We start from the raw sequence: 13,042 nt of genomic DNA, 5'->3' as shown, positions 1-13,042 counted from the left end.
CTAACTGAATGAATCGCCGCTGGCTACGATTTTGGGTAGAGGGTCAGTATAGATTTCGTTTATGTCGAAACCCATAACTTCAATCTTCCGTTCGTTATTGAATAACGCTTAATAATAATATTAAATAATGAGTTTTTTTTAACCTATATTATATATATATATATATATTAGTAAAGTCTATTGTAGTCTATTGTGAATTCCAGAGGTTCTCTGTATTTGAATGTTATTACCGAAAATATATACAATACATATTTTACGTTATTAATTTAAAATCAAATATTCTGATATTCATTTATTTTAAAACAGAAGTAAAAATTGTATTCGTTAATAATAAATTGATGAAGCTACTGAGGCGCTTTTAAATTTCTTACTTTTGACCTATATAATGCACCAAAGATATTCAATTTTCCACCGGAAACCACCCCTGAAGTTTTAAATTTAAGTATTATTTCGACAAATTATGGTGTAAAAAACACATATCATTGTAAAATCAATACATTCATCACTTCGTTCAGAATCTAAAAAAAGCTCATTTAATAAAATATCGCTGTTCTTCTTTTCTAAAATGTCTATATAAAATACGTCATGATAATTATAGATTACAAATTATAATATTATTTATAATTCAACCTATTATAATCAGTAGAGAATTTTGAAAATATAGAATTTGTATTTAAAACATACTTTAAAATATTATATAGTATATACAAATACAACATTTATTGCTAATCATTTCTCTACAAATTTAACTATTAATCATATTTATTATGTATTGATCATATATCTAAGAATTAAATTCAAATTATATTTCAATTTCAATTTATATACGTATTTAAATAAAACGGAAAGTTTTTGATACACGAATAAAAACTGTAAAAAAGTAACAAAAATACAAAATAATTAAATACATGTGATTTATATTAGTTTATAAATAAAAATATTGATTTTGCTGAAAAATTGCTAATATATTTGTTAGTTTGTGCAATAAATACGTTTAATAAGTTATTTTTTCTATTTGTTAAAAAAAAAAAGAGACAATGTATATTATAGTGTATTACAATCAAACTGGTTTTTCCCATGGCCGTATAAGAGAGAACTCAAAATTCATACAGCCTAGTAATTCATTTTTCATATTTTTTATCTTTATCACAGATTTATATTTTCCATAAAAATATACTTTGGGAAAGTTATGATTTTTAATGAATACCATGGAATCCATACCTGAAGTAATGTAAATATTCTGTAAAAAACATTGATCAATTATTGTTACAAATACATTAACATTATAATACAATTTTAAATAGCATATTATAATAAACTGTAAACTAATATCTTGAAAACAAAATTTAAATTGAAGTTAAAATAAAAAATAAATAAATTCATAAATACATGAGTGCATACCATTCAAATTGATTATCGATATTAATAATGGAAACAATATAACGACTAAAGAATATTATATCTCACAAATGGTAAAATTCATAACAAATGGATAAGTTAAATTACTTTTCAGCATTAAGTTACTTAGGTATATATGCGTTACAAGTATAGAATAAAATATTATAGTATTTCTCTTAAATAAATAGTTAATTTTTCTTGAATATCTAATAAAATGATTTTAATATTTCATTACTACTCATATTAAATATATATATTACATATAGTATTAGATATTGATAATATTCAGATTTCTTCCAGATGAATTATAAAATTATTATACTATTATTGTCTCAGTGGTAATTGAGCAGAGCGAAAAAATTAGTAGAATTATATATTAAAAATATCGGTATTCTCTCTTGAACATTTAATATGCAATAAGAACGAAATATCAAAGGAAAGAGGTATACATAATTGATGGACTTATGTTTATTGTACCATTGTAGGTGTTAAATTATAATGTATTAATGACTGTTGTATTAATTCATATACCTAATTCTAAGATAACAATTAATAAACAAATAATTTATTCATTTATCTATTACCGCTGGTATTGGACAGCTGGAAGGTGCATTAAAATAATTTAAAGATTTAAGCCATGCATTTCCAATGAGGTTTTTCAATGTACTACATGGCTTTTTGGTTATGATAATATATGTATTTGGTATCCAACCGCCTGTTGAACCCCAAGATGAAAGATTTATATCACACTATAACGAAAACAATACATTACTAATTAATAAGTCACATGAATATCCAGAGTATAATTAATACTCAAGTAGGTAAAAATAGAATGTTTTCATGCCTCATTTATAAATATATGAAATATTATAACTGTATACTATTCTATCATCTAGAAATGGCAACTTAAATCACATAATTATAATAACGATTGGTATAATAAAAGAATTCAATTTTAAAATAAATTAATAATTTAACTAATTGTTTAATAATAATTATTCAATAACAACTTACTATAAGAGTATCGTCGAAAGGAATCAATGTTGTTACATTTCCTTTCAACTCAGTTATATTTGATGTCTTTTTACTAAAATATAAATTAAATTTGATTGAATGGTTTCTTGTGGATTCACATGGATATATTTTTTCAGTCACTACACGATATTCTCCCTGTAATAAGAATAATTTATCTCTATATACTTGTGTGAAGAAATGTAGAATTAATCTTATAAACAAATCATTCATATCAATTATAAATGTTAACTTAAAATAGATATGTTGCAATGTGTTAAATAATGATTACTAATTTACAAAAGGCAAGTTCGGCATAAAATGGTTTTGTGAATTGGACACTGAGAAAAATCCAACATAAATTAAAATTATTTTAATCATCTTATTTTTATTGATTATATTTAATTTAAACTATATGGTATTGAGTTTTATACGTATTTAAAAATAAGAATGAACATCAGTTAGGTATAAAACATTGCAATATATTTAGATGAATTGACATGCTTCGACTGCAACCTCTAAAAATGTATAGATACGTTTGTATGTATAATAATATTAAATAGGAAAAAAACAATAAAAAAGTACCGGAAATTAAACATTTTCTATTTTTTGAATAAATGTTACATTAAAAATTAAATTATTTATATATGTTACAAATAAAATGTTTATATAATCGATACTATAAAACTTACACAAATTTTCCAGACAAACGATTTTAAAATCAAATCACAAAATTGTACAATAGAAAGATTAATCTAATTAGGGAGCACTTAAGGTCTTAGTCAAAAGTTTATAACAAATAGTCTATGATATAATAAATATTTAAAATAAATATCATCCTGTATTGATAAGCAACATAGATCTTGAAACACTGATAGGTACCTCTGTTATTGGTTAATAATTATTCATTGCCAGAAATGTATATTATGAAAATATTTACAAGATAATTAATTATATACTAAAAAAAAAAATCATTTTCAAACAGAATTTACTGTAATTATTTAACCAATATGTAGGTTGGATATATTAAATTATATAGTATCTATGATTTTGAAAAGCATAACATTTCATTATCACAAAATAACTGCATGCAATTTAAATAAAACGTAAAATGTCGTAAAAACATTTGTATAATTGACTATTAAGTTAGTTGCTTAGTGGCTTAATAAATTTTTAATTAACTTAATTAAATAATTGATAATATTTATTATTTACTTATTATAATATTGTTAATATATTATACAAATTAATACAATAATAATATTGTATTTTACCTATTTTCTTTTTATATTATTGTATCACTGCAGTTATCTGAACTTTTGAATGAAGTGGAAATAAAATTAAGAAATATTTTGAAGTGAACATTTTATTCCTTATTGTAATGAACGGTTTTTCATAAACTGAATGATTTCTACTTCTTCTTTCCATTTTTTAGAACGATTATCCTGCAACCACGTAGCTAAAATATTTTAAATATCTTGGGTTTAATTTTGGTTTCGTCAATGACGTAGTTCACCATGGCCTATTTTGAGTTCTAAAAATATGACACAAATTTTGTTACAACTTTATTAGCAAAGTCTCGATCATCTGTTCAATTCTTTAGCACAATTCTGTATTAATGTTCAGAGTAAAACGTATTTTGTTAAACAATCTTGATATATTAAAATGAACTTAAATTCACCGTCTGGCTATGCCTGTATATCAATTAAACCCATCTGGCAACAAAAATTAATTTCCAACAATATAATAGGTTCTATTACTAACTTTTTCTTATCATTACTTCTTTTTTTTACACGATTCACAATATTGTTTAAGTTTATTCTCTAGTTACATTTTTAAAATTTACATTAATTTTATACTTCATTCTACTCTTACCATCAACCATCACGTCCAATAATCGAAAAATTCACGTGGTGTATAATGTTAAACCAGTATTTCTTAAATTGTGTTCAGTGAAACTCAAATGATTTTTTCAAAATTTATAAAAAAATTATTTATCAGACTCTAATTAAAAATTAGTAGCGAGTAGTGACTAGCAGGGAAAAATATTTTAAATATTAAAACTATTGAAACAAAGTAGGGGTTATAATTATTGAGCTGTAATAACTTATTATTGAAAACTATATAAAAATAGCTAAAAATCTAAAAAAAAAAAAATCGTAGAAGTTTCATGATAAAAGTGGATATAAAAAAGGGTTTCACGCATAAAAATTTTAAGAACTCTTAATATTAATAATAATAAATAATATTTTATTGTTCAATGTTTTAGCTTCAGTTATAGAAACAATTAATTTTTAATAAATATAATCAAGTAATCAAAAGGAAAAACAGTAGAAAAATAATAATATTAAAATACCAAATTAATGAATATAATAGAAACATATAGATGTAAATTAATGATAATATCTAACAATATAATTACAGAAAAAAATCAATTGAGTGAAAATTAAAAAAGTCAATTTAAGTATTATTAGCTAATCTAGAGGTTCTATTTAAAAGACCATTTATGGTATAGTTAGTTCTGTGCAAGTGACTGATAAAAGTATAAATAGATCTAGTTTAAAGTCGAAGTGCATAAACATTTGTAAAACTAACCAATTCCGAAATTCTATGTAGTCATTTATCAATTTAAATAAGAAATTTAAATCAAGTATGTTTCTTCGGACAACAAGGTTGCTCATATTTAGTGAGCCTAATAATACCTTATATAATGAATAAGGTAGTCGTGGAATACTACATTTGAAGGAAACAATTTTGGATAGATTCGAGGTATTATATATGTATATTTATTTTGTGGAAGGTGGCCAGATAATGTAATTATATTTTATAGTAAAACGTACTAAAGAGAAATATGACGTTCATAATATAACAGGATTTGAAAAATTCTTATATGTAGTAACAAATCCAAGGAAGGCTGGGATAGTTAACGATTATTTTTAACTTGTTGAGTTAAGTTGTTTAAAAATAATAAATTAAAGTTAAGTTAATCATATTTTTTTCGTTCGCTTTGAAAAAAAAGTAACTTAACTTAGTTTATACTTAAAATGTTCTAATTTGTAAAATAACAAATTCCAAACACATAGTAGGCAATGTTTATTAGATAGCTTTTCTTTACGCCCAAAACAATTACTGAGGAAATTTAAAATGATACATCAAAGTATTAACTAGCAATCAAAAACTTTACTTTTCTAATAATCTCATTCAAAAATTTACATTATTTTTTTAGACGAAAATTAGTTTAATTTAGATATATTTGAATAAAATTAACTTTAAGTTAACATATTAATCTTAAAAAAAAAAAATTATTACGTTAAAAGTTAATTTAAAAAAAAAGTAACGAGTTAATTAACTTGACGTTTAAACTTGTAATTTGTCAATGCCCAGCCTTGAATTCAAGAATGGATGATATTATTTTCATATTTCAATAATGCTTATTAAAAAATAAATCTGTACCAGCGTAACACCTAAATCAATATTTTCAAATATACGATGAAGTAAAATATAATTTAGATAATAGTCATGGAAAACTGTAGCATGTAATCTGGAAAAAACGTAACTTTACACATTACATTTATCGGTGTTTATCTAAGAATTGTTTTGTTTGCACCAGTTTGATAATGCATTTAAGTCATCTTGCAAGAGGACAGAATCTGAAGAGGACTTAACTAACCGAAATATTTTCATACCATTTGCAAATGATCTGTAAATTATTTATTTTGCTTACGAAATAATAACCGTTTCGTAAATAAATTAAATATATTAAGATTTTTTCTAATCACGTGTATATAATAAAAAAAAAACGAAAGGTAGATGATAACATATTTTTGATATTTTATTTTATTACGATATATTTTCAAAAAATAAATTAAACCTTTAGTTGTAATCTCTTAAAGCTGACAGAAGAATATATAAAACCATATTTAATTATGAAATGTAATAAATTGATTTAGGTAATTACAAAAAACAAGTCATTTTATTTGAACAGTAAGTAAATAAGCAGCTTACTTAAAAAACATCTTTGTCGTTTTTTTCATTAGTACTGGAAAAAATACTTTCAGTAAATACAAATTACTGATACCTAGTATTATAATATTTAAAATTAAATTAATTTTAACACATAGATAATTTCAATCATATACCTGAGGGTATTTGTATTTAAGATAAATTTTAAAATATAGTATTCAATTTTCTGTTAATCTTTTCTTTGCAAATGTAACTATTAATTATTTGTATTGTTTATACATACGCCTACAAAATTAATTATTTTATAATATTTTAATTTAAAAAACAATAACTATACTAGAATGTTTTTAGTCTATGAATAAATATTTTATCAAACAATAATGAAATAAAAATATCGGTTTAGATTACATTTATTTATACAATTATTAGCTTGTATTATAATTGTGTTGACAAAGTTAGTTTTCCTATTTGTTAAAAAAGAGGTAGATTGTATAGTGTATTAAAATCAAAATGGTTTTTCCCACGGTCGTAAAAGAGTGAACTCCAAAGCCAAACAGCCAACTACTTGATTTTTTATATTTTTAAGCTTTCCCACAGCCTTATATTTTCCATAAAAAAAGACTTTGGGATAGTTATGACTTTCAATTAAATCCATCATATCTAATCCTGAAGTAGTGAACGCACCCTATAAAAAAAAGGATACATTGTTACAATACATACAAATTTGAAGCTAATGGTCATATAATTGTAAAAAGTATTATTTTAGATTTAATTTTGTCGTAGGTATGTACTCTGTAGGTTGTATTATATTATGTTTTGAAGTGAAATGTATTATTATAATGAAATCATAAAATTATCTCTTTAAAATTAAATTTTAGTTACAGTTAAAAGAATAAAAATAAAATGCATTTATAAATGTTAACTCATGAGTGAATTACCATCCAAATTGGTTATTAATATTTATAATCAAAACAATATGACGACCAAAGAATAATATTCTCCTTCTTGTTCTCTTTCTTCTTATTATTATTTAAGTTCATAATTTGTAGAAGTCATAAGCATAACCAATGGATAAATTAGATTATTTTTCTGTAAGTATTCAGTTATTTGAATAACTGAATGCGATATAAATATAGAATTTATCTCTTAGACTCGGACTATTTATTAGTTGAGATATGATTAATGATTTATAACTATCTATATTAAATGTAATATACATACATAGCATCTATTTGATATATATTGATAATATTTAAATTTTATTCAGATGAATTACCAAATTATTATTCTTTTGTTGCCTCAGTGGTAATTAAGCATCCTAAAATAATCATGTATTTATATAACAAAAATATTTGGATTCTTTCAATAAATTTTAAACTATAAAATACAACGAGACTGAGATATTAATGAAATGACTAAGGAGGTATACATTATTGATGTATTTATGTTTATAGCATACCATCGTTTATAAATTGTAGCATAATATTAAAGTATACAAAAAATCATTCAATCATTTCCAAGTCAACAACTATGCAACTTTATTGAAGCCAGCGAGAGAATGCTACTGGAGAATGTTACTGAGCAGTGACAAAAACTCGTTCGTTCTCGAGTATTTCCCACCACTTAACCTATTCAAACTAAGGTTGCCCGTATCGGTCGCGAGTGGGAGAAATTTAGGAACCAAACCGCATAGCACATTCATTTAGATCCGTTAAAGAGTAGCGTTTCCTCGTCAACCACAGTACTTATAATACAAATATAATATAATTATCATTCAAATAATTAATAAATTTATACATAACCACTGGTATTGGACATGTGGATGGCATATTAAAAGCTTTTAAAATCATAAGAAACGCTTTTCCCATGGTGTGTTTCAATGTACTACATGGTTTTTTGACTATCATAATGTATGCATTTGGTATCCAACCTCCTGTTGAACCCCATGACGAAAGATTCGTATCAAACTATAACGAAAATAATACATAAATAATTAATAATTAACAGTAATAATCAGAACACTATGAAAATTTAACTAAAAATAAAAAAATAATCTAATAATATAAAATAAGAACTTACTATTAGAGTATCGTCGAAAGGTATACGATTTGTGAAATTGCCTCTCATCTCAGTTATATTTGATGTCTTTTTACTAAAATATAAATTAAATTTGATTGAATGGTTTCTTGTGGATTCACATGGATATATTTTTTCAGTCACTACACGATATTCTCCCTGTAATAAGAATAATTTATCTCTATATACTTGTGTGAAGAAATGTAGAATTAATCTTATAAACAAATCATTCATATCAATTATAAATGTTAACTTAAAATAGATATGTTGCAATGTGTTAAATAATGATTACTAATTTACAAAAGGCAAGTTCGGCATGAAATGGTTTTGTGAATTGGACACTGAGAAAAATCCAACATAAATTAAAATTATTTTAATCATCTTATTTTTATTGATTATATTTAATTTAAACTATATGGTATTGAGTTTTATACGTATTTAAAAATAAGAATGAACATCAGTTATAAAACATTGCAATATATTTAGATGAATTGACATGCTTCGACTGCAACCTCTAAAAATGTATAGATACGTTTGTATGTATAATAATATTAAATAGGAAAAAAACAATAAAAAAGTACCGGAAATTAAACATTTTCTATTTTTTGAATAAATGTTACATTAAAAATTAAATTATTTATATATGTTACAAATAAAATATTTATATAATCGATACTATAAAACTTACACAAATTTTCCAGAGAAACGACTTTAAAATAAAATCACAAAATTTTACAATAGAAAGATTGATCTAATTAGGGTGCACTTAAGGTCTTAGTCAAAAGTTTATAACAAATAGTCTATGATATGATAAATATTTAAAATAAATATCATCCTGTATTGATAAGCAACATAGATCTTGAAACACTGATACCTTTGTTATTGAATAATAATTATCCATTGCCAGAAATGTATATTATGAAAATATTTACAAAATAAATAATTATATACTAAAAAAAAATCATTTTCAAACAGAATTTACTATAATTATTTAACCAATATGTAGGTTGGATACATTAAATTATATAGTATCTATGATTTTGAAAAGCATAACATTTCATTATCACAAAATAACTGCATGCAATTTAAATAAAACGTAAAATGTCGTAAAAACATTTGTATAGTCGACTATTAAGTTAGTTGCTTAGTGGCTTAATAAATTTTTAATTAACTTAATTAAATAATTGATAATATTTATTATTTACTTATTATAATATTGTTAATATATTATACAAATTAATACAATAATAATATTGTATTTTACCTATTTTCTTTTTATATTATTGTATCACTGCAGTTATCTGAACTTTTGAATGAAGTGGAAATAAAATTAAGAAATATTTCGAAGTGAACATTTTATTCCTTATTGTAATGAACGGTTTTTCATAAACTGAATGATTTCTACTTCTTCTTTCCATTTTTTAGAACGATTATCTTGCAACCACGTTAAAAATATATGTTAGAGATTATAAACTCTGTCTGGTTAGCTCTTGTACTACCTGATGGAAACATGATAACTCTCTGCAGTCTTCAGTACTACCAATTTAATTTAATAAAAATCATAAAAATTTAATTTGATATACAAAATATACATATGACAAAAGTCCAATACTTCGTATAACAACATCATATAGTAATGTATAATGATACAATAGATCTAATATAAATAATGAAAAAAAAAATGTTTGAACAAAAGTACTTATTAGTACATGTTTATAAAAAAAATCCAAAATGTGCAATTTTTTTACAAAAACCCATAAACGTCCAATTTTGAGCAAATTAAAACTGTCTTTAAATTTATCCACATCTTTTGATTTGGATTTGTAGCTATAGCTTCTATAGGATTTAGAACCAGTCATAAAATGATGTAATAGCAAAAGTCCGGTCTTTAATTATTGTTATACATGATTTTACGTATTTTTACCTTAGCGAGTTATGATTGTTCTGAATATTTCCAAACTATGTTTTGATCATTTTAGTATTGACACAGAAAATTATTTTTATGCATATAAAAAAATATATATCATTTATGATTTTAGTATTTTTCAAGATAATATGTTTGAATTGGTTTTTTTTTTAGACGTATTATAAGATTCACCTCGAATACACTCTGCAGGGTAAGTTATGATTTAACATTTTAGTCAAGACGTGATAAAATGTACGTGCCTTGTAAAAATTCTAAGAATCATTTTTACTAGTATACCATAATAATTACACATTGCAATGTTTTCTTTTTTTTTTTTTTATTATAGAAAGGATCTTTAGAGTTCAGACATACAAATAAAAAATACGTATTGTAAAATAAGTATACATTTATCAAATTAGACAATTTTTGTTCATAATTATTATTTATTTTTATATTCATTGATATGATGTGAATTTTTTTTTTATTATTATCTATTCACAGATTTTTAATTAATCACATTGTTTAAATATTTTGACAAATAATAAATTAATCGTTGTTACATATTACCACTAGCTAAGGACAATATTGTTAGTTTGTGCATTAAAAGTCTTAGGCATAGTAAACCATACTTTTCTTAAAAGAAGTTTAATTTTACTACATTCATTTTTCGTTATACAAACAGCTGAATTTGGTTTCCAACCATCAGTTAAACACCAAAACTCCAGGATACAATATTTCCTTCAAACCAAAATAAAAATAAATAAAACATTAATTAAGGTAACATTAAGAAAAATAAAATTCTATTAAAAATTAAGAGGACGACATACCCGCATGCATGTTGTCTGTCTTATACACGCGTAACATAATTAAAAAATGTTTATCTGTTTAAATTAGAAATCCGCATTGGGAAGAACTTTACCTGTGTTGTAGCGTTTTAATTTTTTTGATAACATGAATACAATTGAGGAATCGGCGAAACCTTAAAGTGTTTTTTTCATTTATTTATTAAAAAAAAATATTATCATTATATTTTTTTGTTATAAAGGGATTCTTATTGATATTTTTTGGCTTAAAAGTAAACATTTCATAGCACTTTTCTTATTAATTAATAATTCGATAAAGGCTTTGCTAGTTTGCTGTATAGTTATCGTCATGCGTATTAAAGCATTGAGTATACATTGGATTACAACGATGCATTAAAACACAACTTTGATCGAAGACTATCTAATAGCCTATATTAATAAGTATATTTAATGATCTATATTTTCTATTGCTATTATATCTAGTGATTATTTCACTATTTAAACTATAGCAAATTGAATTATTTTTTGTTGAGAACATTGAACACATATAAAATAAGATGGGAAAAGAGTTACTTCAATGTACTTAGATTTACCACGTTTCTAAAGAAACTATTGACATTTTTTTTTTTCAAAAAATTCTTTCAAAATAACCCCCCGAGTTTCTTTATTCGTTGATATTTCGTCAGATTGTTGTGTAAAAAAAATTTGTTTTTTTTTCCGAAAATCGCGTTATACCACAACGATTTTCTAGATAAGTTCTGAAAAGTACAGTTCTCGATAAAAGTTTGTTTTACACTGTCAATAAACAAAGCATAAGTTCAGAAATTATTGTATTGTTGAGTAGATTCGTCAAGTAATTGTTTCTCACATGTACAATAATTTTATGGAGTGAGAAGATTTAAGCATTAAATTGTTATTATAATACAAAATAAAACTCTGAGTGTGGAAAATCTTGAAATTTAAATCAATTTATTTGTTATTAGTTTAATAGACATGAAATTCATGTAGGTATCTATGATATACCTAATTAACATATAAACGCACATATAGTCAGTACTTTTTTCAATTTACATTGTAAATTACATTGTACATCGCACCTCGACATATTAGGTGTTCATATTGGGTTTTTATTATAGACATGTTAAATTTGAATTATATGATATACATCATTGTATACGAAAAATGATTCAAAACGGTAACAGTCTGTCGACCACTAAGTACGGGATTTTGTATTGTTTTTTTTTGTTTTTGTTTGATATAACTAGCAATTTATTTTAATTTTATTATTTTGTAGATTGATATAATTTTTTTAAAATATATTACATTGATTATAGTTATATTATTAGTAAAGATCGGATTTCAGCATCTTATCTTATCTAAATGCTATAGAAACGACCTACAAATTCAAATCAAAAGATGTTGATAAATTTTAAAAATTGTTATTTTGAATAAATTTGGGTTTTTGCACAAAATTGCATGTTTCATGTTTTTTTTAATAAAAATGTACTAATTAATATTTTTGTGCAAATAGTTTTTCTCCATAATTTATATTTCTTAATATTGTATTTTACCAATTTCTTTTTTATATTATTTTATTATTGCAATTATTTGAACTTTTTAATAGAATTCAGGAATACTTTTGAAGTGAACATTTTATTTCTTATTTATTTATAAATTCACCCAATTCATAAAATTTAAATTTTTTTTTATTATTTAATAAAAATCGGTAAAATAATATTCAAATATTCAAAACTTAAAAAAAAATAATTTTAAATTTGGTTTTGATTTTATTTTCAATATATTTTTGCACATTACATCATAGTATTATACTTTAGAGTTTAAATTTGTGAAATTATATCATTTTTTAAATTATTACTACTTACTT

At 23.2% G+C, this 13,042-nt stretch overlaps 1 protein-coding gene across 1 annotated transcript; it reads right to left on the bottom strand.

The window, feature by feature from the left end:
* Positions 1–984: 984 nt before the first annotated feature.
* Positions 985–4,294, bottom strand: LOC126548858 (uncharacterized). The gene is made up of 5 exons (XM_050200188.1): positions 4,256–4,294; positions 2,710–2,820; positions 2,413–2,568; positions 1,983–2,147; positions 985–1,240 (listed from the first exon to the last, which is right to left on the bottom strand). Exons 1-5 carry the CDS (start codon positions 4,292–4,294, stop codon positions 1,061–1,063), a joined length of 651 nt encoding a protein of 216 aa, XP_050056145.1. The 3' UTR covers positions 985–1,060.
* Positions 4,295–13,042: the final 8,748 nt, after the last annotated feature.

Source organism: Aphis gossypii, chromosome 2 (genome assembly GCF_020184175.1).
Source record: "Aphis gossypii isolate Hap1 chromosome 2, ASM2018417v2, whole genome shotgun sequence".
In the NCBI taxonomy this organism is placed as follows: domain Eukaryota; kingdom Metazoa; phylum Arthropoda; class Insecta; order Hemiptera; family Aphididae; genus Aphis; species Aphis gossypii.
Note: the sequence above shows the minus strand (reverse complement) of the source record. Positions and strands in the feature narration are given on the sequence as shown.